Source organism: Ctenopharyngodon idella, chromosome 13 (genome assembly GCF_019924925.1).
Source record: "Ctenopharyngodon idella isolate HZGC_01 chromosome 13, HZGC01, whole genome shotgun sequence".
NCBI classification, from domain to species: Eukaryota; Metazoa; Chordata; class Actinopteri; order Cypriniformes; family Xenocyprididae; genus Ctenopharyngodon; species Ctenopharyngodon idella.
Window position 1 is genome coordinate 7710339 of NC_067232.1, and position 27194 is coordinate 7737532.

The 27194-nt window shown below is 39.1% G+C and overlaps 1 protein-coding gene across 3 annotated transcripts in view; it reads left to right on the forward strand.

Moving 5' to 3' along the window:
- ndst2a (N-deacetylase/N-sulfotransferase (heparan glucosaminyl) 2a) overlaps positions 1-27194 on the forward strand; it is a 114073-nt gene that overhangs the window by 76037 nt on the left and 10842 nt on the right. For all 3 annotated transcript variants that reach the window (XM_051916924.1, XM_051916925.1, XM_051916926.1), the window contains 2 exons: positions 5495-5597; positions 21726-23368. In XM_051916924.1, the coding sequence (XP_051772884.1) occupies positions 22349-23368 (1020 nt within the window). In that variant the 5' untranslated portion in view covers positions 5495-5597; positions 21726-22348. The remainder of the gene's footprint in view (positions 1-5494; positions 5598-21725; positions 23369-27194) is intronic.

Consider the following 27194-nt stretch of genomic DNA (forward strand, 5'->3'; position numbering starts at 1 on the left):
TTAATTAGATATGTTTGGGAGAATATATCATGAATTGTCTTAAATTTCACAATTCTTGAAATTATGGTCCTAAAAGAATTAATGGTGATAAGTCCATTTTCTTTATGCAAACTATCATTTCTTTGTCATTTGTTTTCTCTTGTTGTTTTGTGAAATTCACACTTCATACTGTAATATACTTAAAAAATTGTGTAGCATGTAGTCTTGTGTAGCCAGACCTTCAGACTGACAGCGGAAGGTCTGGACTCTATCGCAGCTTTCATTGGCCAAGAACTGCCCAAGAGGGCGTTTGACTGACATGTAACGCAACCAATCACAGTTCATTTTGTTCCGCGTCATGTTTAGGGGCGTGAAAATGAAATTCGATGTCCCTACAATAACAGGCCAGCGTGCATCTAATAAATTATTCATTTAAGAACGTTATGCAAGTTTACTGCAACAATGGAGCCACGAACTTCACATACCTTTGAAAATCCAGCGTTTAGTTGATCCTGGTAAGTGCTCATTGTCACAGTTGTAAACATGACAGCGTTCTTCTACGAGGGGGTTTAGCATCACGGCATGTGTCTCCAGGCGGACCGTTAAAGAACGCAACATCCTGTAGAATTCAACCAACCAGATGACGACTTTGATACTCCTGAAGTGCTTCCAGATAAGTGTTCCATATGCATCAGACGTTCAGCCAACGGTCCGTGGGCGTGACGTCTGAGGCTGAGACTAGGTAGTATGATAATCTGAAAATAGCCTAAGTCTGTTTAATTTAATTGGGGAAAGCGAAGGAATGTGGAGGAAACAGTGATATAAATGGGGAGAAGAGTCGTGTAGAGGGAGGGTAGAGTTGAGAGATTGTTCACTGTTGGTACTGGGAATCCTCCAGCGCTGATAGTCATGCTTTGTTTAGTTTCTTTATCAATATTGAATTAGTCAGTGTAGAGTGGAACATGGCTCTTACTGGGACCTTGACACTGTGCAGAGGTTGTTTTTTTTTTTTTGTGTGTGTGTGTGTGTGAGAGAGAGAGAGTCGAGTTGAGTGCCGTTTAACGTCGTATTTGTAATTGTTTTGTTTGATTTAAATGTTGTTGTTTTTGTGGTTGGGTCAATGACGTCCCTCTTGTTTAACATCAGATTGTTATTAGTCCATGGCCATGTTGGAAATATGCTGAACTACAAATTCCATTCAAATCAACTAGTTGTTGGTTTGTCTGAATGACTAACCAACTAACCTGGTCTGGTTTTAGGTTTGCCTGAGCTGACTTGTTTATTAGGGTGAAAGTTTACATACACCACTATATTCAGTGGCACAGAATAATGTTTTGATGCACATTTTAAGACTATTTTTAACTTCTACAGCACTTTGTCTTTCAGTGTTCATGGTGGGACACTCAAATATCGAGAGATGCAACACAACAACCAAAGACAGTCAGTCTGAATGTTTATGGCTATAGCCATGGTGCTTTATATTAGATGAATTTGAAGATACAACATTTCCAAGAGGGTTTTCAGTGCAACAATACAGCATGCTGTCAGAATGCTAATTAAAACAGGCACTAAAAATACCACAAAGAAAAGAAAAATCTAAATAAACTAATCAGCTAGGCAGTCGTTAGACAATTAGTCAACTTTGTGACCCATCTCTACTCTCATGTGAAGGCGTGTTGTTAGTTGACATCCTGGTTAAGGTTTCTTTGGTGGTCCTCTGAGAGATCTTCTGCGTCTTTCTGAGATCCATTAAACATTAAACTCTCAATCTGCATCAGCAAGAACAAAGGCTTCTTCCTGTATACTTCCTCTGTTGTCTTTTCTGCCCACCCTCCTCTCTCTCTCTCTCTCTCTTTCTTTCTCTCTCTCTCTCTCTCTCTCACGCACACACACATACTTTTTCAGTACCACTCTCTCCACGTGTCCTTGTTTTCTCTCTCTGCCTCCTGTCGTGCATTACTAGCCAAGGAATAAAGCTCCAGTAGAAATGCGCTCTCAGACAGCAGATGCATGCTGGTTGTTGTGAAGATCACCATGAGGTCTACTTGTTTTTGGAAGCCAGATCTGACTGACAGATCTTAAATCTTTATTTTGTAAATAATTTCATAATTTTATTTCTCTTCATAAAGATATGTATATATTTCTTTTTGGGTCCAGTGCATGTGAGAGATGAGTGTGTCACTTAGAATTACCTGTGTTTATGTGTGTGTTTATGTGTCAGGATAGTCGACTAGTCATCTAACCAACAACTAGTTTTTGCTTAACACTCAGGGGTCGGCTGGTCGCGCCGGCGATACCACCGTGCTTTTTTCTTATCGGTATGAAAGATACTCAAAATACTCCGTCAGTGTTGTACATACAATTAAGAGTTATACACCATTTTAATCTGAAATGTCTTTTATTTGTGTACACTCAGAGTAAAAACAAAATGTTGTGCTTTTTGTAAAATAAAGAAAACTAACATGATGCGTGATCTGTCGTCTCCCTCTGAACGAAGTCCAATCTGATAGTTCTCAGAAAATGAACTGTAACTTAGTAAATACTAATCACAAAAAAATTAGACTTATGTCTAAAGAAACGTTGAAATGTCAGGTTTTAAATCGTGTAAGTCAAATCGAAAACAAAAATTCTGTTTATGTAATCTGAATGAAAAGAGACACGTCAGATGCCCGTGATTCAGCTCATTATCCGCTAATGCGGCCACACCCACGGAGCGAGCGCTATTCAGACGCAAATTCTGAGGCAATACATGTATACATCGTCGCAATTGTGTATTTTATTATCTTGAAAAGTGTTTATCTGCATGTTATAGCGATCTCTGGAAGCCTCTGTTAGTTCCTGGAATGTCACATGATATGCCTCTTCTTTTACTGAGATATTTGTGGACTAAAGGTGCACAGAGCGCCCTCCAGCTGCAAGTATGAACTGAAAACACAGTATCCAGCGCTCACAGTGATAACAATAAATATTGAATAAATATTACTCCTCTGTATAGAAAATTGACTTAAACATATGAGAATCCATCAATATTTCTCCAAATGTGCATGCTTTTAAGCATATTAAGAAATTACGGTCAATATAAGATTTTAAGAGTCAAAATGTGAAGCTTGAGTCTTAGATCTTTTTAATGATGTATAGTTTGTCAACTGCACATTAACATTTAGGCTATATAATATAACAAATATATTAGCCTATATGAAATGCCATAGAGGTAGGAATGTTCAGACGCTTTGCATCACAGAAATACATTATATTTTAAAGTATATTAAAATAGAAAACCATTATTTGGTTAGAGACTTAAGACTTCTTTTAAAAAAAAATGTTTAATCTTTTGACTGGTACTGTAATTTAACATAGGCCTATACAAAATTTTCTTCACATGATGTCCAATAATACGTGCATGCATGAGATCACAAAAATCATGTTTTTTTTTTTGTCAAGAGTGGACATTAATCCTCTTATCAGCATGATCACAGAGGGTTTTTTTTCACAGCCTACCTGACTGAAAGAGCTCATTATGCGGCTCATTATGCAAATCTTTTGTGTTCTCAGGTGTGAATCACGGCATTATTCATGAAGATTCACGCCTCCATGCATACTGTTTCTTGACAAAAAATGTCTTAGAAAATTTAAATCTCTATTGTTTTATATGAATGAGTAGGCAGGATAATTTTTACATCATTTTGAAGCAAAAACTCTAGTCTACAACCTCCAATACCCAGAAGTCTTGTGAACACAGATTTAATATATATTTTTTGGCCTAATTTCAGTGACTTTTCAGTTTTTTGTTTTTTCAATAACCACACATAAACGTTATTCCTTCAAAAACACAAACATGTACATACATGTTCCTCACATATTATGGTAGCCTAGTTCGTGCTGAATACAGTGTAATGACACTTTTGTCATTAATATGTTTATGAACAACTGAAAAAAGCACAAATGTCAGGGCATGTCAAAACTTCTCCAGGGCCCCAAAAATCCTCAGACCCCAGAGGGTTAATAAAAAAAAGTCCTATATTACGATTTTTGATTTCAAACAGAAACTTGAATCCAAAATTGGTTGTTGTGCTGTATCATATAAAAACGGTACTCCTCTGCATAAAGTTTATACTATTAAACATCTTTGTGTATGGCTTGATTCTCAATAGGGCTTTTCACACTTGAAATAGTTAACCCCGGGTTATTCTAAACCCTGGGTAAATGGAATCCTGGGTTATCTTTCTTTACCTTTCTTTACGTTTCACACTGCGTATTACCAAATACTGGAGTTACCAAATAATCCTGGGTATTCATAAGCTGATGTTTCACATTGTACATTCCTAAATCCTGGGTTAATGTTCTTATTTGCATATTTGCGGTGTCAGTGTCATTGAGTATGCGACCTGTTTACATAGCTCATTGCGCATCCTCATATTGCCGACTATACTATAGAGTTTATACTGAATGGACATTTTGGACTATAAAGGTAAGAATGAAGTGTTTCCGTGACTGTCCAAAGCATGCAAATATTAAGGCACGCGATTGGTTGCCAAGCATCCAGCTGTAACATTCTAACACCGCATCGTTTCACACTGTACAAGTTTGGCACGGCAATGCAGGGTTAACACAGCAAAAGCGGTGCTAACTCCGGAGCAGGGTTTCATAACCCCAGGTAAAAAGCGGTGCTAACCCTGCTTCTAAATTACAGGTGTGAAACATTCCTTTACCCGGGGTTAAAAGCGGAGTTTAGAACGTCAATAACCCAGGATTAAGCGCAGTGTGAAAAGCCCTAATTTTTATTTAAATCACCAATTAATCATGTTTTACGCAAAGTCAGCATTGGAATAAGTGTTTTGCATTGATCTCAAAATTGTTGTTCATATAGTGTTCACAAGAAACTTATTTCTCAACTCATATTCATGTTTATCAAACTGCATCAAAACTAGTTATAACTTCACTTAAAGGGTTAGTTCACCCAAAAATGAAGGGGCATATTCATTGGCTTCAATTTATATTTAAATTTATTAATTTTAACTATCCCACTTATTTACAACAAAATTTTGTACCTTTTTCTTTAAATTACCAAGTTAGGCATTCCACTCAGATTTGTTTCTTGGTTCCTTGTGCTAATAAAACAATTGCCAAAAGAGCTTTTATGCTTAAATTCCTAATAGATTGGAATAATTCAAATCTCCCATCAGAGAGTTATTGAAAGGCTTTACCTTTTACACTTGATTCACCTCTTTTTGTAGGTTTTTTCCTGGACCTCTCTCCTATCAGTGTATGAGTATAAGTGGACGGTCTGTAATTGGTCAAGGGGTGTGTTCTTATCTCGGCATGGTTTGTCAATACATGTACATCAGCACACACAAAGTGCTTCAGCGGTGTTCAGAGCATAGTCTAGGAGAGAAAAGTGGACCGTCTGAGACAGCTCGCAAATGAGAGAGTGCAAATATTGACTGCAAAAGTGACGCAACTGCGCAGGAGTCATCTATCAAACCTTCACCGCATGTCCTCTCTGTCCTCATTACAGGTGTCTGAACACACGCTGAGATTCACACACTTCCACCTAGGACGAATCAACTAACACTGACTGATTTATCAAGCTCTCTTATGACCAGCTGCAGCTGCAGGAAGTAAGTGTTGTTTTTGTTGCTTGTTCTTTGAACTAAACACTGAAATCATCCTGTATTTACTTCTTTGTAGGAATGCATATACTTAAAGACATTAAAACCATCAGTTATTTATAATTGGCCTGAATTTTTTAGTTTTTTTTTTTTTTAGCATTCCATTTTGTGAGTGGTATGGTTTTCTATGGTTCAACAATATGGATGACCTAGTATAAGAATTTAATTTTCTGTGTCATTGAACACTGTTGTTGTGATTTCTGCTAATAAAATGTATCACATGGTAAAGTCATCAGCTGACTAACATTAAATTGGTCTATCACAGTAATTTGTGATAGTCTTAAAAGTTAAAATGGTTTGAAAATTATAAATCACCATATGCCAGTTTTTGTTTAGGAAAATGTGTGAATTTCAAGATTTCATGGAGTTGAATTGATTTTTCCAGCTATTGTTGCAAATGAGAACTTATTTAAAACATTTATTTTTTTATTTTATGCAATTGTTTCACCCCTTATTATACAAATCTGATGCAGAAGTAATAGTGTGAACCTTGTACAGCACTCATTTTTATCATCAATTTATCATCATTATTCATTAGCACCCCATATCAAAACAGTCTTCATCTCTCACTTCCGAGCGGCTTGTCGGCATAGTAACAGTCTTAATTCCACTACAGTGAATGAAACTCACTCAAGTGTTTGCTGCCAGTCCTGCAGAGCAGCTATACAAACCTCACTGTGACTGATCCGCAGAAACGCTTCACGCTTACTCGGAGGGCTCGGAAAGTCACATTTCACTTAGCCAAACTAAGCTTTTCTTTGAATCTACTTAGTATCCATGTGTTTGAATTGTGTACTCAGTGCACCTCTTGAGCTGGTCAAATTTAAAAGTAATTGACCCAAGAACCAAGAGGAGCTTTGATGTAACAGTGTAACCTTGAACATTTGCTTGTCTCTCTCAAGCAAATGCTGCTGAAAGCACATGCACACTTCCAGGGCAGGTTATGGGCCAAATCACTTACTGCTCTTTACTGAATAATTTCAGTAGCTTTAATAAGAATCAGTGTATATATATATATAAAGTGAAGTCAATGTTATTTTTGCCATATCACCCACCCCTACTCCTGCACATCTCTGTCGGTGAAAATATGCAGCTGGCTTCGCATTAACTCTCAGCTATCTGCATGTCCAGGGTCTGCGTTTTATAAGAGAGGCACAAAAAGACTAAAATATTATCTGATGCCTGTGTAAAACTCTTGATTTGATATTGTTTGCTTAGTTGAGATTGCATCATTGTGCTTATTTGTCGACCTCTGTCATCAGCTGCCTCTCTGTTCCAAGATCTTATTCACTCCGCTTCATTTTTTTGATTGTGTCACTGACAACCTGTGGGTATTAACTCTGGATCTCAAATAATGAGAATGACTTAGCACAATAAAAAAGATTTTATGTAACTGTATGAGTAGACACTGAGAGCTGACTGCTGTTGTTCGTCAAATACTTAGTCTCTTTGTCTACATTATGAGTAATGCCAATAACCCATCTATTGAATGGAGTATAAAAGAATTGTTTGACATGAATGGCATTGATTGGAGAGCAGGCAGAGAGAGAGATGAGAGCATTACTGTATAGAATTAGGTGTATTGTGCAACGGGCGCTCGATGTGCTCCTCATCCCCCTCTGAACTCTGCTCGAACAGAATATGAGCTGAATTGCTGAGCGCAGCTCTGTTACGGTAATGACATGGGCCGTCATGATCGATGACTCTCTTACCCAATTGGAGAGCTGTCATTTTCCCCCTCCCTTGGCACTGATTTGATTTAAGTTTAGATTGTAGAAGTTGAGCTTGAGGGGATGAAGGGAGTTTTATTTCACTGCAATGTAGAACTGTGTAAAATAGATATATTTGTAAATACAGTCTTCATTTAAATGAAGATCTCAGACTGATTCTTAATATTCCCAAATGCCTTTTTACTCTGGATTCATGAAAACCACTTTTTAGTCATTTTTTTCCTCTGTGTTTTGCTTTTTAATAGATTTGAACATTTTCAGTTTGTGATCCAAAAAATTAGAGACATTTAAATGATGAATAAGAATGGTTATTGTTGCTTAACATCTTTCATTCCGGTTAATTGTTTGCAAGTGACTCGATGTAATGATACTTGAGCCAAATTAATTGTCACTTGCACCAATGAAAATAGCTGGTTTACGTCAGAAGTGTTTGTATCACAAAATACAATAATTTCATATTTCAGCAGCTGTTTATTGATACTCAGTTTGTATCAATAAGCCTATGTCAATCCAAAATTGTCTAAAACTAGTAAGAGTTAATTCAAATAAAGATATTTTTAATGAAACTTGAAAGATCTGTCCCTCCATTGAAAGTCCATTCTACCAAAAATTCATAAAGACAGTGTAAAAGTAATTAAATGAACACGGAAGCTCAAAAACGTGAAGTTCGTTCTTGTGCTTCAAGCAAGTGTGTTGCTTCAAGCAATCATTTTCTGTTTTCCATACATGATGTGCGTTGATCAATGTTTATATGTGAACCAAAAGCCTAAATTAAATCTAGATAAATTAAATAATTTATCTAGATTTATGTTTTTTGGTCGATTGGACTGTGAAAGAAATCTCTCAGGTTTCATTAAATATCTTCATTTTGCTTTCAAAGATGGACGAAAGTCTTATGGGTTTGGAATAACATGAGGGTTTTTTTTTTTGAGTGAACTATACCCTTAATTTTTCCACCATTACATTTTCATTACAGTTGCGGGAGAAAGTATGTGACCAACAGCTGCAACTTTGTTTTATTATTTGAAATCTAGGTTATATGACTCCAATTAGCTTTCGGGAAAGTTATTAGCCTAGAGATTCACATACTGTACTTTTCCAAACTGCACTGTGAATGTGTACAGTTTGTTAAAGGCATAAAAATGTCTCTTTGTTTTATCTGTTTACGCAGACTGTTTTCAATTATCGTCTTGACCTAACTGAAGATAAGATTACATTTTATGACCAATTTATGTAGAAATCACTTTTTGTGCACCCCTGAGCTCTTTCTGCATATCTCTATGGGTTACAACTGTAGAGATGTTCATAGAAATTCCAACATGCTCGTGTACGTGTGTGTGCGTGTGTGTGTGTGTGGTGATCTTGCCATTTTGCTGTTTGTGTTGCCTATGTGTGGGTGTATAAATGTGTGTAAATGCAGGCATACTCTTGCAAGTGGGCATGTTGGTGTACTTGAATGATTGTCATTATTTTGCAACCTCTGTATCCTCTGTGTTTAAGAGAGAGCGAGAGAGAGGGAGAATGCTTCAGTGTTCTGCTCCGTGAAGCAGCACAGTGACAATGCTCAACAAAAGCCTGCTCCCCTGTGTGTCCGTATATGTGTGTGTGGTCCCAGTAGTACCATCAGCTCTGCCAGGAAGAGAATCGTGGCCCCTGAACCTTACCTCCGCCCCGTTGTCTCCTCTCCTGTCCTTCTTCCTGCTCTGTGCCAATTAAGCAAGCACCTTACCGATTGAGCATACCTCTGGAGATACCTTCTTCACCTAGACATTGAAACCCAGCGTGAGGGAGAGACGTTACCTCCTTTTGTGGACTCTGACGATGAAACGTTGCTCTAAAGGACCGTTACAGTATGATTAGTCTAATTCAGACCTCCCTGTAAGGAAAGATTCATTATTCAGAGGGGCCTTGCATACTCATCTCCTCAATTGTATAATGATGTCTGCCTGTATTTGTGTGGCGTGAGAGAAAGAGACAGTTTAAAGGCAAGTTTGTGCTTGTGGGGTCCTCCAGGACTTTTGTGTGCATGGTGGGATTGATCGCAGCATGAATGGAGGGTACTGGCAAGAATCTTCCTCAGACAGATACAAAGTGAAAAGATAACTGCAGAGAAGTTGTGCCAAATAAATTTTAATTGGAGCAAAGAGGCATTCTGATTTTTTCATGGTGGATGTAGGAGGGTCCTAAACCCTGGGCCAGAAAAACAGAATGACAATACAGAGTAGAGAAAGAAAGCAAGGTCGCTCTCAGATACACACATACGCCCCCCGTTGCTTTTTCTCACGCCTACTCACACAAATGAAGAGTTCACAGAGGCAGCGTTTGCCACTGATTGGCCAGCTGTGACAGCATGCCATCGTATTCAAGCCAAAGGGAGCTGAGAGTTTTGAGCTACATTTTTTTTAGTTGCACTGTATAACTGTAGCACCTTGGGTAGAGGATGTGGGCGGTTTGTGGATGTGTAACTTGACAGCAAGAGTGGATCTATTGTCAGTTGTCATTTTGCCTCTCTCGATGCCTTTGCACAGTGTGACCAATTAGAAAGCTCTAAATACCCATGTCATGATGACACTGGTGACAGGAGCTGGCCGTGATTGGCCACTATGACATCTTGCTCCAAATATATTGATTTTTTTGCCTTGCTTTCTCTCTATTTATACTTAACACAAACATACTCTGAAACACACACCTTTCTGCACAGTCTCTGCTTTCTCTATTTTCACAGCAGGAAGCATTTATTAAGCATGTAATTGAATGCATTAGTGAAAAGAGTTACAATTGCATTCTGTGACCAAGGAGACAGTCTTAAATTTTTAGGAGTCGCAGTCGATTTTTAAGAGAGAGTTTGTGTTACATGGACACAGTGTTTTTCACCACAACTCTGAAAGGATGAACGCAGTGGGCCGAAATGCCAAAAAGAATCAAATATTTAATCATTAAAGATGCAATTCGAAGTATTTATTATTGTTATTGTCACTATGGTTACACGCATCACTCAAGGTTATAGCAAGTTAGGTGAGGGGATTGATTATGTACATGCGTCAGATGAGCCATCGTATCACTTTTTTTTTTTTTTTTAATAACTTGTATGTTTTTATTACAAACCTCTTACAAAGCATAAAAAATTAGCTGAAATCATAGATGGACAACTTAAAGCAACATTCAAAGTGCATGTCATTGCACTTGCTGCAGATTAACTTAAATATTGAAATAAGCATGCACTGTATCCTTCATTACACTGACCGTGTGTTTTAATATAGTTTAAAAATAGTGATTGCAAAGACCCTGTCAAGACCCCGAGTTCTGTTCCATTCACTTGCAGTCTGTCTAGTTGTAGAAACCCTGTTCTGTAGTCGGTGTTACCGGTGTTCAGTCGCAACACCGGTTTCATCACTTGCCCACCGTGGCACAGAGGCAGATTTTTTTCAGTTTTATGCGTTAAAAATATTATACGCAATTAACGCAGTATCTGTTTTTCTGCGTTATATGATCAAGCTCTTATTCATGCAAATGTTTTTAAACTATTCAAGCGTGACAAGACAAAAGATAATACGCTGTCTGTGAATGTCCTGCCTATGTGACACACACACACACAAACAACGCGCGCCAGTATCGAGTTCTCTTCCGCGCTTGAACGAACCATAACGCACAAATTATGCCAAAATGTATTTTTTGTCGAATGTCCTCATAAAAGCAGTCTTAAATGAATTAAATTAAGTCTTAAATGAACGTAAAGATTTGTGAGAAAATGGGACACGTGTCAGATCCGCATTGTGTACAGCAGAGGCAGATCTTAAAGTGTCATCAGTGTTAATCAAAGAACAAAGGTAAGAGAGAATTACTCACTGCTCTTGACTAAAGAACTTAAACATTCTGTTCCTTATTTATTTGGTTCCACAGTTTCCACGGTTTGATTTTCAGTTTTTTTATATAAACGTTGTTTAGTTAGCCTATTTGTTATTTTATATTAGGCCTAGCATGGTGTATTCTTATTTGTTTTGTTAATAAACGTTCTCTGTTGAATATAAGCGAGTTTGTTGTTGTACTTGTGTTTTTCAATAAGAAGAATAGCCCACCATTCAAGCAAGGGCCGCTAATTTGAAAGTTAAAGTAAAATGCACACGGCCATACCGGCATTCATAAGCAAAAAAAAAAAAAAAAGAGGTGGAGGTCCTGCCCCCCGGTGACACCGGTATTACCGGTGTTGTCACATTCAAATTCAATCAAAATTTTCTCACTATCACATCCCTAATAATAAGTACATTTCCGAATACTCAAGCTCATCCATAGTATATACAGAAGAATTTGAGAAAATACAGTCATCAGTTCCAAACACTGACAGTGTGGGCCTTGGAAAATCAAAAATGTTCAGCTCTTTTTTTCGTGACTATGTTTGCGAAGTGCTTTTGTAACAGAAGTAGGAAGGCAGTTACTTAATATATGTCAGCCACCAATAAGACCCCCTACCAGATTTCAGCTGAGTGCCACCATGGCAATTGTAGGTAAGTGTGCTCCCTTCAGCAGAGCTCTTTCAGGAACTGCCTTTGATCAAATCTTCCTGTGAACTCCTCTGGACCCTGCCTGCTTTCGCTCCAGGAGGATGGACATTGCTAAGGGACATAGTGCCATCAGCCCTCCACCCCTGCTGCCTCGCCTGCACACCGCCAGACATCAGAAAGCATAAAGATAGGAGGAAATAGCATTCCACTCTTAGGGCTTTTCAAGATGACTGGTCTCCTCTGCTCAGAGATGTGCTTGGTTAAAAGACACTTCACTCACATTTGAAGGTTATTCAAGAAGATCTAGAAGCTTCTGACTGGAAGTGGGTAGAGAGGAACTTCTGTTGAGTGTTTTGATGGTGTGGTTTTACTTCATACTTTTCAGAAGAGCTTCAGGGAAAGACAACAACAAGCTCCTCATTTTTATTTTAGGCATGTATATTTTGGAAATGAGAAGTAAACAACTTCTCTTAGCATATTAGACCACACATTGCGTTAAAGAACAATCTGAGAATTAATGGTACATGCCAACAACAGCAATTATGTTGCTGCCAGGATGCATTGTTTTGAGCAACAAGGTGAGGTGCATTAGCTAGTTTGTGCAGTAGATTGTGTCTAATTCCCTTGCTGCTCAAACTCATTGCACTTTTTTCACTGAAATACTTTGTCTAGCAATATTGTATTACAAGTTACATGTTAAAACACTAGACTAGTGTGTTTTAGTAAATGGCAAGACTGTCCGATGGACAAAGCATTTAGATTATTAAAGGTTTTTTGGCAGGTTCTCCATAACTCAATATATAAGAAATGTATAACATATTTATATAGGAAAATGCTCTGATCAACTTGGTGCTATAGTCCATCTTCACAATACCATAGTTTTCTGAAGTATGGCAGCCTGTAAATGGGATTTGGGCTTTTGGAGTATATGTGTTCCTGTGTACCACACTGACCTCTAACCTGTTAAGAGAGGAGAAGTGTGTGGGTGTTGTGTAAGGGCAGGTGAGGTCAAAGTCTACCTCTGCAATCTCTCTGTCCTAAATCTGCCACCACGCCTGTGCTTTCAGGACAAGCTGAAAGTAATTATGTTCAGTTCGAGATGCAAAATAGAAGCATATTCAATAGTGGCTTCTGACTTTTGCTCCTTACTATACATATAATTGAATGTGTGCAAAACATTTTTATTCATAGAATGTACTTGCTTTCTGTTATTTGTAGGAGACATGATGTACTGTAGATAGTTATTTACACTATTGAGCTGTGGCCCCTTAATAAATGTATAAATGTATTGTATTGTTGTATTGAGAAGATTCTAACTGTTAGTCAAGCAGATGATGTAGTTGGAATAGACTATTCAATCATGCCTGTAACATGTCCAACCTTGACCTTGCCTCTCTTTTGGTTTAATTAAGACTTTGACCAGCACACTCAGAACTCTGTGTTCCCATATGAGAGGCAGCCAAGACAGTTAAATTGTGTAAACAGGACTCTCTCTCTATCCTCCTACGCTCATCCTTCACTTCTCAATAATGATGCACAGCTCGGCCTATCACTCTTTGCCTGCCTCTATCATATTTTCTGAGTTAGTCTTTTAAGGATGTTCACACTAGCAGCGATTTGCAATGAAAAGAGACCAGAAGTCATTGGTTTTGGGTAGTTTTATTTATTTATTTATTTATTTTATCTTGCCTGCTTAATACCATTGGATATAGCATTTGATTAGGAACACCTACTAGTGTACTACTACTGTACAGCCGCAAGGGATTAAATGGTGGTCAGCGTGAACACCCTTTTTCACACCATACTTACTAATGAGGTCAGGGAGGCCTGGAGGTCATCCAGCGGACAGGGTAAGCCAGACAGGTGGTCAGATTCCTCCATTCTGCCTTTGGAGCAGGCACGTGTCCCCCATCCCACACACGCACACATGGTGGGTGGCCAGCTTTGCTCGCTTCTGCAGCATGCAGGAGCGGAAGGTTTATTCTCCAAACAGCCGTGTGTGGTGCTGCGGGGTGGGAACAACTTGATCTCGAGGCAAATGGAGCTTAGGCATGCCCTCAGCCTCTCCTAAGCTTGATCCTTGTCGCTGCAGCTTTCCTTCTTTCTCAGTTCCCACCCCTCTGAATATCTCTAGACCAAAATTGGCCAACTGAAATATACTCGCAATTATGAGTCACAGCGCAGTTAGCATGTGGTAACTGAGCCTGCACACTCTTTCACTCACACACATACTCTGACTTTGATCACATGCACTTCTGTATTGTGGTGACGCTCCAGAGCTTGGATTAGCAGGGATGATAGGCATGACATTCTCACCAGCAATGTAAATATTTTGACACGGCCTTCCCGATGCCAGTGGGCACATCACGGCTGCCACCTGCGAGAGAATGAGGGAGAGGCGTCTCTGACTGACTGCCTACTGCAGCACACTCTCATGACAAATCGGCCCTCTAATGAGGTGCCATTTTTAATCGTTAAATATTTATTCTGCAGTAATGAGAGAGATTAGCCCTCAATATTTTTCAGTGTGGGAATCTGCTAATAGAAGTTTTTTATTTATTTTTTTTTTTTTTTTTTTACTCTGTCCTTCTCTCTGCAATGAAATGTTTTATCTGCTTCCCTCAAGCCATTACACTGTTGCAATGCTTGTTGTCATTCCTAGCAAGATCTGGTCTTTCAAAATCTTTTGATGTTAAATTAACAATGAGCAATTAGTAAGTGTAGATGAGAAGGATTTTTCTGATCATACTTTACTCTGAGTCATTAATCTCACACTTGTGTGGCCACTCATGGGGAGTTGTTTCCTCAGCGAAGCTTGTGCGGCATTCACAAAATCATTTGAAATTCAAAGAAATTAAATTTTGTATTTTTTTACTTGGAAAGCATGATGTGTCAAGACAAACTTTGAATGTTGCCTTGAGTGATGGAAAGATGGAAAGAATTTTTCTGTAAAGTCTTAAAGTGTGAAGGTTTATAGGCCATAAACGGAGAATTTGTCCATTTATTCTAATTCATATTCCTGTGGTGTGTGGCTATTTCAATTCAAATTCCAACTATATGTATTAAAAGCAGGCCTGTTCTTTAACTGACCTTATGACAGATAAATGACTGACAGCCAAATCTGATAAGCTGGTAAGTCATTTGCCGGTTGTTATTCGCCATTTTGTCCGCCAGACTTACTGAATTATCTGTGACCTCCTTTTTTTATTCCCAACATTATGGAAAAAAGGTATTGTGGTACATGTAATTCAGATACTAGGTATCTAGAGAGTCTAATGAATGGAGTTGTCTATTCAGTTCTTGAAACCAGCCAGTAATCTCCTAATATGCAAATGTTTGATCAATCTTTGTGGTAGACTGCATGAACAACTACACTACAAATTTTTAATGTCCAAAAGCAAAACATTTGTAGGTTGGACTGTTTGACTTCTTGACACTTGGGTAAATTTCCCCTTGTAATTTCACTATTTTCTCATTTTCAACTGTTATGTTATATTTAGTGTTTCAACATAAAAACCTGATTTTTTTTGCACAAAGATTCACTTCATTTGAAGTAATTTATTCTAAAATCATCAGTTACATCAGCGAGTAAGCACTCGTAACATCATTTTGTACCCACCCTTGTAAAGCAATTGCTTTCGTAAGGTCAATTCTGATTTTTGCTCTGACTGTCGCCAAAAGACATTGCATCCTATTCTAAGATGGCAGCTCTCATAAAAACGGCGACCCAGATTTGGAGACTCCTGATTTAAGCTTGTCCCAGTTGTGTTAGTTATTTAGTCTCTTTGTCCTCTCTAGTTAAGTCTGGCTCGTTAATTGCTGTCCTGTAATCCCACAATTAACAGAGACTGTGCTGCTAGAATTATCAGGAGATCAGTGGCCAGCGACAGTGAACCCAGCCGGAGCTCTTCAGCATGCTACTCACATCAGTAAATCAGCTTAGTTTGGGTAATTCCTTTTCAGTCACTCATTATACATTCTGTTTTTGCACTATTTTCAGAGAGGCAGAAAGAGAGAAGCCGGTGTCCTCAAAAGCCAAACACAAGCAGAGCTTTATCAGCACCGCCGCCCTCATTCTCACATAGCACTCTGAGAAATGGACGGGTAAAATAAACACTTTAAAGACGTAGTTTAGCCACACTTCACATGCCCAATTGAAGTCTGAATGGGATGAAAAGCAGCAAAGTGCTTTTATCTTCGTCCACACTGAGAGAAATTCATAGACTTGATAGACAGAGTTCAGCTTGCAGGAAGATTAAAATGGAACTGACTTTTCGTTTTCTGATTTCTTTTTCTGTTTTTCCCCTCTCAGCTGAAATCAGAAATGCCATGAAGAAGACAAATGGTGGGGGGAGTTTTGTCCTTTCTTCTTTGGTTTTTGTTCCGCCTGTGTTTCATGCACTGGAGTTGAGTCTGTTTGGTGTGTTATTCATAGTGAATAATTGCACAGCGGTCTGTGGAATTTGATGGTCAGCATTGTGGTGTTTGGGTAGGGAGGGCTTGACCCTGGGGTTGCTGGGGCAAATAGGCTGAGGAGAGGGTCCTCACATGGTCCCTCTTCATCTCTTTATCCCAAACATTTGTGGTTCAGAGGGTGAGCATTGTTATTGTCACCCTGCAGAAGTCTCGAATTCAGGAATTCAAAATTATAGCTCAGATTAAGCCACACTCTCCAGCTGTTTGTAAAACATTTCCTTTGATTAAAAATAAGCTGAGCTTTTTTTCCACCGTCCCCCACAGCTTGTAAATTCTATAAATAATTTGCATGTTAATTGCCCCACAGGATTGAATCTATCTAAAGATTTTTTTCTGCTATTGAAGCGTTTTGTTATTGTAGAAGCACTCTATATTTTTTCACTTGAAAATTGGATGTAGCAGGTAAGCTGCAGGCTCATTAAATTTCTCCACACATAGTAGTTTAAAGTGCTCTTTTTTTACTTAGTATTGATTGAAGCAGTCTGGTTTTCTTGCAAGTGTGTGTGTGTGTGTGTTTGTACAGGCAAGACGCCTATGATGCCCAGAGGCCTGCACACCTGTGGCTCAAATACAGCATGACCTTGGGGCCTAATGATAGCCCCCTCCTCCACTTTGCCCAGAGACCTTAATTCTCTGGCTATTGTGTGTGGAAGCCCCCTGCTGGTCACTTTGTACACTGCACCATGACTCCTGTAGGCTAATTAGGGCTGTTTGCCAAGGCAAGCATCACTATTTGCTCATAGTTGGGGTTAGAGGTTGAAACAGACCCCTAACCACAAGTATTAAAATTTGGTGTGTAACGTCTCGCACCATTTGTGCTAAGGAAATGAATGAAACCTCAAATCGTGGTTGCACTCTTCAAGAGTTGCACTATTCTAAGACAGCAGACTTTTCACTTGGCTGATGATAATATGGGTGAGTAAATCCCATAGACTTCCATTGAAGCTATATGGACCACAACATAATAGAGACTTTGAGGTGAACTCTTTTGACTTGGGTCATTAAGCAAACACCCAGAACACCCTAGCAACCACATAGCAATGTTAAAATGCCACTCGAAAAACAACTTAGCAACTGTGTAGCAGTGCCTTGGCAGTACCACTCACACAGCCTTAGCTTGCTTGCTTTATTTATATATTTGTGAAAATGTAAAAATGTTCGGTATTGATAAAGTGGTGCAAATGCATTTACTTTACAGCTGCTGGTTTGATTGAGTTTGTATCTGATTTCTGTTAGCGGTCAAGATACAAGACAAAGGCAAATTGAGTTGTTCTGGTGTAATTCAGTTGGAGCAGAAAGAAACTGGAGTGACGAAAACCTGAGACCCCACATGGCCCTCATAAAAGCTCAGTCATTATGGGTTAGGGGATCAGAGGTCATATTTGTCATGGGTCAGTGAGGCATGGCAGTCTTGCAGGGTAATTTATACAGCAGCACAGGAACTATTTCCCTCCTGGTTGGTAATGTTACGATGTACACTTAACACACTGTTCTAACCAGGTGAAATGTCATTACATGATTAAACCCATCCTTTTCATGTAAATCCCAGTTTGCCTCTCAAGCTTACTGAAGACAAGTAAACAGTAATAATGAAAGAACAAAGAATCTAATTGCAAGCATATACGAAAACAAACTACAATAGAACAAAGACACAAATGAAATAGACCTACCTGAAAAATGGATGCTATCACTTTAAGACAGAATGCACGGATCCAGTATACTTGTTTGTTTTCTTTCTCAACTGTTTGTTCACTTAATACATAAATGACTGTGTTTACTTGCAAAGATGGTCATTTCAATACACAAGTATGTGTATTTAACTGTTCAAACCCAATTAGGCAGCAAAAAGCATTCAGTTCAATACTGTGCTGTGGCTTCATCTCTCTGACAGCGCACACATATAGCAAAATGAGTTCTTTTGCTCCTTACTGTGCTTCATGGGTTTAAAATCACTTAAGAATGCATGCAAATGATAAGCCTTCATGACCGCACAGCACAGCAAAATCACGAGCGTAACCGCAATACTGTAGAGACGATAGCCCAAAATCTCTACCGGTTAATCTTGTTTACCGGTATATTGCCCACCCCTAACTTTCAGTATACAAATTAGCACAGGAAACTTTTCAGTAGACAAATTAGCACAGGAAACTTATCTCCCATATTTTTGTGAATGTGTCTTTGGGTATGTGCCTCTGTGTGTGGCATATCTTCAAGGTGACAACATCCGTATGCACCTGTTCACGCCTGTCTAATCAGTAATTTTTCTTGCTCTCACACATGGTCTCACATTTACTCACTCCTTCATTTTGTCCTCATTCTGCCCCATTGACACCGTTCTGTATTACCAGTAAAATCTCAGTGTCACAGGATATTAAAGCGAGACTTTCCATTTTGTTGCTAATTACAGAAGAATTCTAATAAATTTCCTGATTCTCTTCATTTCCATGTCTCTCACTTCAGGAGTACATATTCATACCAACATCATTTAAATTGCTGATAGTAGACATAACTATTTTACTATAATATTAATTTCTCTATTTCATGTTTCTCTTTTACATACACACACACACACACACACACACACACATTTTTAATTTAAAACTGTAATACTTTTGACAGGTAGTTTGGAATAATGAAACATTTGTGATTTTGAAATAACTCTTATGCTTGCCAATGCTGCATTTAATCAAAAATAGAAAGAAAAGAAAAAACATTAATATTGTAAAATATTATTAAAAATCTGTTTTCTATTTTAATATATTTTAAAATGTAATTTATTCCTGTGATGGGAAAGCTGAATTTTCAGCAGCCATTACTCCAGTCTTCAGTGTTACATGATCCTTCAGAAATCGTTCTGATATGCTAATTTGGTGCTCAAGAAACAGTTCTTATCAATGTTGAAACCCGTTTTTTTGCAGCCGTCATACTACACCATTCAAAAGTTTTGGGTAGGTAAGACATTTAAAATAATAATAATGCATTTTATTCAGCAAGGATTCATTACATTTATAATGTAGCTAAAGATTTCTATTTCAAATAAATCCTGTTCTTTTGAACTTTTTATTCCTCAAAGAATCCTGAAAAAGGATTTTTTTTTTTTTTTGTGGAAAAAGGATTTCCACAAAAAGGTTGAGCAGCAAAAACTTTTTCAAAATTGATAAGAACCATTATTAATAATTGAGCACATAATAACTAATAATAATTCCTTAAAAATGTATCATTACAAGGGAAAATGTAATACTCTCAAACATGCATACTCTTCTTCAAGACATCAGTAGAGTCTTATTAGTTAGCAGTGACTTTATGCTGCCTTTCTTTCTTTTTCCTTATCTCCTTTCTTGACCATCTTTTATTACTTCTTGTACTTGTATTCTCTTCCTTTGTATCTTATTTCCTCCCTTAAGCCGGGTTCACACTGTGCAATTTATAATAGTCCTTTGCGATTGTTGCTTGTCAGACTGTACGAACATGATCCTCATGTCACACTGTGGGATCTCAGCTGTCATTTATGCCAGACTCTACGACAGTCAAGACGCGATAAAAACGGACGCGCATAAAAATTTGTTTGGCGTTTTACATCCTCAGTCCATACACGTTTGGTGACTGAGCTGCATTACACGTGGGACTGAAAAGAAATCTCTCCGGCGTTAATTTTGATCATGGCTTGTCTTGAAAAACAAGTGAATTTGATGGTCGTATGAGAAGTCACACTGTAGGACTGTCCTCCAAATCTTCTGACACTGCCAGAATTTTGTCGAAGGGTAAAATTTGATCGCAACACTCATTAATCAGCTGTCAGTGAACATGTCAAACTAATGATTAAAGACTAAAGATTTTAGCCTAGGATCAGAGGAATCTCTTTGGATTTTCAAAATTTGTCTCAGATGAACAAATCATGGCCAAAATAAACAAAGTGTGCACCCGGCTTAAGTCACACTCCCTCATCTTATTTCCTCCTGTGCTCATTTTACCATTACTCTGTAAGCATGTTTGTTTCCTTACAAGAGTAGTGTAATAAACACAAGATATGCATGGACATCCTGATCATTTCCTGGTCGAGTTCAGCTCTGAACAGTTCATGATTGCATTCTCTGACTCAAATGTGAAAGCTATTCTCCTGAGATGAGAAATGCTCAGTAGTAATTTCATCCCGACTTCAGCAGCACATGCCATGTGAAACCATTCTGCTCAATGATTCAGGGCTGCCGTTCCCTCTCTGTCGCCCTGTTGCTTTACCGTACAGATAATATAATGTTAGATTAGATACACTGATCTGAGTGTATCTTTATGACTTCATGAATTGTAATGTGTTGTGATGGAAACCTGCTGTTTTTGTGTGCACTTGTATTTGCTCGTGTGTATGTTTTGAACTGATGTAGAACTGGTCAGTGTGGTTAGAGTGCTCCCAGGCTAATAATAACCTAGGTTTCCGTATCAGGATGTGTTCTTCTGTAGAGTTCATTTTGAGTTGGATAAATTTAATGCAGCTGAGCACTTTGTCGCCGTTCTCTTTTTTCTTTGTAATTATTCTTTGCCATCTCTTAGACAGGTGAATTACCAAATTAGGATTTGAATTTATTATTAGCTTTGAGGGTGGAAGTAAAGGTCTGTTTCTCTATTCTAGTGTCTTTTCATTCCTTATGCTATGTTTTTCGTTTCCTTTATTTCTCTCTCTTAGCTTATCATCCATCCTAGACAAGGTGCCTTTGACCAAAGCACAGGCCATACTTGTCCATCTGTGGGAAAAACGATCCTTTAAGTGCCAGCCCTGATTTATAGTTACAGCATGGCTAGCATTGATCATGTCAGAGACTGATAGCTGGCTGTAAGCTGACAAAGCCTCTCTTGGTGGGGAGAGGAAAGAGAAAATGTGCCTGGAATCCGATGATTTCCGTCTCCAGCACCTTGAAGCTCAATCTAACTGTTGACTTGCTCTCTTATGGAGAACACTTAAGATATTCTCAAGTTTACAAACAGTGCTTTCCAATCACAGTTTTGAATTACCCATCATCTGCCTTTCCATGCTCTAATTAGTGTACTGTTCAAGGTTCACCTTTAAAACTGTTCTAGTCACATATCCATAAGGTCAGTGATCTCTCTATCCCACCTGTAATGCTATCTTACTGGTGGACAAGAGCTCCAGGACTATTTTAGGAGTCATGAGGAAAAAAAGAAGACTCCATGGTAATGTAGTGATCCGCATCAACAGTCACACTAATAGCAAAATCACATGGCTACTTGGGAGTATAAAGAGTGATGCAGCATTTGGTCATTCACTAGGCTTAAGATATGCTTGCTTCTCCTGTTTCATGCACACTTTAAAGGTGTTTGATGTTTAGACTGATCAGATCTCTCCTCTCTCTCCCTTTCAGGTTCTGACTCAATGGTGGATGTACCGTCAGTGCTGGGCCTCTACTGGGGGCAGTGTTCACCATCCTGCCCCAGTGGTGAACACCCTCAGAGCACCTGCTGCTGAGGCCAGTGGGGCAAGTGGAGCACCGGCCTCAAAGCTCTCCAAAAGGTCCCAAAGAGCCCTCTACACTGAGCACGTGCTTATTTGAAAGTTCGGTGCACAGCAACGCAAAAGAAGTCAGCGGTGAAACAGCTGATCCTTTGTCGAGTGGTGGTGGAGTGTCAAGAGAGATCAAGAAACCCAATCCTCTTATCCCAGGCCCAAGACGCCAGCCGAGAGTGAGTGCACTCAGGGAACGCGTGGTGGGGGTGAAAGAGCTGGTTGACCTCATTGGAGGACTGGATCTAGAGGCAGCAATCAAAGTGGAGATACACGTCATGGACTATGGGGGCCATGGTGACCTAGCATAAATGGCTACTCCTGACCCAAAGCTTGTGCCGGTGTCTGCTGCTCAACCTTTTTCCTTTTTCCTTCTCTTTTCCTCTCTGTTGTCCTCCTCTTGCTGCAAACACTGCAACGGTCATCCTCTCAGCCTCCCCTCTGCCCCCCTCTCTTCCCCGGTCCCGCTTTCGCACTGTGGCCATGGGGCTGTGGAAGTTAGTGCGGGGCGTCAGGCAACTCGAGCTCCACCGCCTCATCCTGGCGCTCATCATCTTCTGCCTGCTTTCCATGGCTTACCTGGCCTACTATGTCAGCAACAGCCCTAAAATAAAAGAGGCGCCCCCTATGCCCTTCAGTGACTGTGGTGGGGTTGTCGCGGCTGCAGCAGGAGGGCAACGGGCTCCTCTTTTTCTGCCAACTTTCACAGGAAGGCAGAGGACGGTTAAAGTGGTGGATAACTCTCGAACGGAGCCTGTGGTGCTGGTCTTTGTGGAGAGCATCTATTCTCAGCTCGGTCAAGAGATTGTGGCTATCCTCGAGTCCAGCCGCTTCCGTTACCACACTGAGATCGCACCCAGCAAAGGCGACATGCCTACGTTGATGGAGCGTGATGTTGGTCGCTATGCCCTGGTCATTTATGAGAACATTCTCAAGTACGTCAACTTGGATGCATGGAACCGTGACCTGCTGGATAAATATTGCGCCGAATTTGGCGTGGGCATTATCGGCTTCTTCAAAGCCAATGAGAACTCCTTGCTCAGTGCACAGCTGAAGGGCTTCCCGCTTTTCCTGCACTCTAACCTGGGCCTACGGGACTACCACATCAACCCTGCGGCCCCATTACTGTACATCACCAAACCCAATGAGGTGGAGCAGGGCCCGCTCCCTGGCGATGATTGGACGGTCTTTCAGTCTAACCACAGCACCTACGAGCCCGTGCTTCTGGCAGTCACAAAGTCCTCAGAAGCACTGGCCCCCCTGGGCCCCCACCGAGCCCTTCATGCCACTGTAGTTCAGGACCTTGGCCTTCATGACGGCATTCAGAGGGTGCTTTTTGGCAACAATCTGTCGTTTTGGCTGCATAAGTTGATTTTTGTGGATGCCATAGCCTATCTGACAGGAAAAAGACTCTGCCTGTCCTTGGAGAGGCATCTGCTAGTTGATGTGGATGATATATTTGTGGGAAAGGAGGGTACGCGGATGAAGGTGACAGATGTGAAGGTAAGTGTCTCTTCTAAATTTGTTAAAGGGGTAGTTCAACCAAAAATGAAAATTGTGTCATTTACTCACTGCAATGACATTTCAAAACTGTGTGACTTTCTTTTTTCTCTGGTTTGGAACGACATGAGGGTGAGTTAATTCAGTGATGACTGAATCTTCATTTTTGGGTGAACTATTTCTTTAAAAGTTTTTAGGCTGCTCAATGTTGTGTACCTGTGAGCATTGACATTGATCTCTCAAATTCATCATGTCAGCGTAACGAGCAAAACGTATGTTCTCAAAATGGGTAACATTTATTGTATTGGCTAACAGATAACATGGTACACAGAAGATGCTTTGAGCACTGTAGTGTCATGGAGAGGCTAACAGCTAGTACTCAGAATAATGTGCTTGTTAGAGCAAGGGATAATTGCTCTGTTTGGACAATGTGCCTATTAACCTCCTATTTATTAGCGGCTTTGCCAAAGGGGCTGATTACACAGACTTATGAATCCCTCCCAGTTCTCATCATCAGGTTGTGTAGAAGCTTTCATAAATGCTATGAAATAAATGGGTAGTATACACTTGCAAAAAGAGACACCACCCGGAGGTCGTCCTCTTTGAAGATAGTCAATGTAAATTAACAGCTCTAATAAGAAATATGTCAATTAATGTTGCATTGACAACAAGAAGATGTTTCTTTAGCAGAAAAATCTGCCTTGTCTGTCTGCTTACTGAGTCAGTCAGGAAGTTAATTAGCCCACCATCAATTATATTTGAAAAAGTTAGCATCGTTTTGTTTCATATGCAAGGGATGAAGAGAAATGTACATTGATGATTGGTCTTTGATGATTGGTCTTTCAATGTTATGTGCTAAAATGGTGAATGGATAGAAATGTGACATCAGCATAATGATCAAAAGTAGATTTTTATAAACGTTGATATTTAAAAAATTTCTCACAAGAATTCAGTTATTATTTTTGTCATTACTTACTCTGCCTCATGTCATTCCAAACGTGTATGACTTACTTTCATTGTAAACGATAACATGGCTTCTTTGTTCCATATAATGAACGTAAAAGGGGCCTGTTGCTGTCAAGCTCCAAAATTACAAGGGTTTGGAATGACTGATGCTTACAAAAATTAAATGTTATGTGGTGTGAAGGTGAACTATTCCTTTAAGTTTCTGTTAAGTCTGTCACATTATATAACATGGGTTGGGAATCATGTTCATACCTTGCAAATATTAAAACCTGCTGTACTAAAAGTTTATCCATCCTGTACCTCAGTATGAAAACCACTGCATGCAAGGTAAGCTCTAACAATAGCATTTGTGCACTTTCTGTGGGGCAGTTGCTATGTGTTTGCCCCATAGACTTCCATTATAAGTGCATTTTTGTCATGTTTTGTTTTTACAAATTAGTTGGGATGAGTCAATTACTTTCTGTGGTAATTAACAGCATGCCACAGATGCTGTTGATGGAGCTTAACTTGTATTTAGCCCTGAACATCCCTTAAAACCCAGCCACAACTGCTGCTATTTATTATTTACTGGTGAAAGAATATGTAACATTGTAGCATCTCATTTCCATATGTTTTCCTCTTACAGTCATTCTTAATCATAATGGTTACTGGGGACAATACCTTGGAGCAAGGACATGGTTTTTAGTTCATCCATGTTCTTCTATTTTCCACAGATAGCATAAATGATTTGCAGGAATATGTGTGTAACAGACAGATTATCCACCCACAGAGTTGTGCTTACGTTGTTGTTGTTTTTTTGCCAGCTTTGTATGGTGATGTATGCCATGCCACCTGGCCTCAAGCTGAACAAGTGGGCTGTAATCACCTCAGCCAGTGGTGCTGCATAGAAAATTCAAACAAACTGTGTCTAATGGTGGACTAATCACATCTATTCTTACTCCATATGCTTTTTCAGCACTGAAGCTTATTTCCACCTACTCACTACACATGCACACATTATGCACATACATACACACAGTTCACTGCTCTTCTTCCTGTGCAGAGGATGTAATTAGGAAAGGGACACACCAAACTGACACCAAAGAACTAGCACTGTTAAAAGCCGACTGTGTTGTCGCCTGCGTCGGGGGGGCAAAAAAACTGCATGTGAACACACCGAGAGAACTACAGCCGACTGTCAGCCAGCATGCGCGTTCTGCACCTGCGTGTAAGGAGACTGCTGTCTATTTTTTTCATATATATTCGTCTATATTCGTAATTCAGAAAGGGAGACTGGCACTACAGGCTGCAGATACACAAACCGTAAACAAAGCAGCGTGTGATTACCGTCCTGAGTATCATTCATGCTGATCACTTTCTATATTCCACTCGGCAAAATTAGAGCAGCCTTCTGTCTGTACTACCTTGACTTGTTTGCTCACTGTTTACATGTTGAATCGGCCCCCCAAAAAACCTGACAGCGTCCGACTAGAGCCAACGGTGCAGAACACACTGGGAAAAACTTAGTCGGCCGACATTTAAAAACGGTCCGATGTTGCCCGACGGCCGATCATCGGCTTGGTGTGTCCCGGGCTTTAGCTTTGTTCTGATTGGTGTTGTAGTTCAAAATTTAACTTGCCACACCTGCCAACTGAATTAAGAAAATGTACCAGCCACAAATATTCTTAACGACAATGAAACTCTGTTTTGCCTTCCGTGTATTTAAATATATTTTAATATATATTTCCTGGAGGGTTTTTTTCAGTATGTGTATGTTTTTTTTTTTTTATATATATATATATATATATATATATATATATATATATATATATATATATATATATATATATATATATATATATATATATGGGTCAATGACACGACATGCATATTTTTGTGCATTATTTCCTTTTAAAATACTTTGATAAATTGACATAACATGTATCACTTTATTCTATAAAAACTATTTAGTTTGAATTAATTCGTAGTATATTCAAATAATAAATATTATTTTACGTTTTGATATCTTAAACCCCCAAAATGTCAGGTGGCACAACCATTCCGTGCAAATGAACAGTCTAAGAAAACTATTTAAAATGTTTTTTTTTAATTTATTTTAATTTATTTTTTTATAAATAATAATAAATTCAAAATAAAATATTATGGCATTATTTTCAAAATAATTTAAGATAATTTAACAACTTTTGTCCAGCAATGTTCTCAAATGTCAGGGTGGCAAAACCTCATTTATTATAAAGTGAAAAAGTAATCGCATAAGCATCATCCAGAGTACCACAATTTATCTTTGTGGAAAAAGGTTTGTAAATTTCTCTCAAATACTGATAAAATTAGCTACTTTCAAGTATGGGTAGGTTGGTACACGTTCCATTGCTGTGTCTAAATCCTGTCTTAAGAGCAATCTTGAGTCTGTTAGGTTAAGAGACAATCAGACTGGCTATGGGAAGAAAATAGGATTCATGTATGAAAATGTTGCTGCAGTGATGAGCCAAGTCCATTGTGACAGCAAAATTTGGTGGTGTCAAAAGCTGTGTTCTGACCCCTGGCCCTTCCGTCCAATGGCCATATTGACTGTTTCTCTTTCTGTCATAACTCATTGATCAAAGTTATTGATCATGAAAGGAAAACCACATTTTCCTTTTTAAAAAGTTTAAGATCATTTTATTTTCAAACTAAATCTGTTTTTATCAAACTGTCAGAGTTGATTCACACTACCGATTGTCCACCCTGGACACCACCCTGCAGTCTTGGGCAGCTCACAGATTGCCATAAAAACTGCAGGATTATGCTGACATGCTGAGCAAACACACTCAAGGCAGAACAAATATTGGATACACTCATACTCAGGGACACCGGCGGCTCTTAA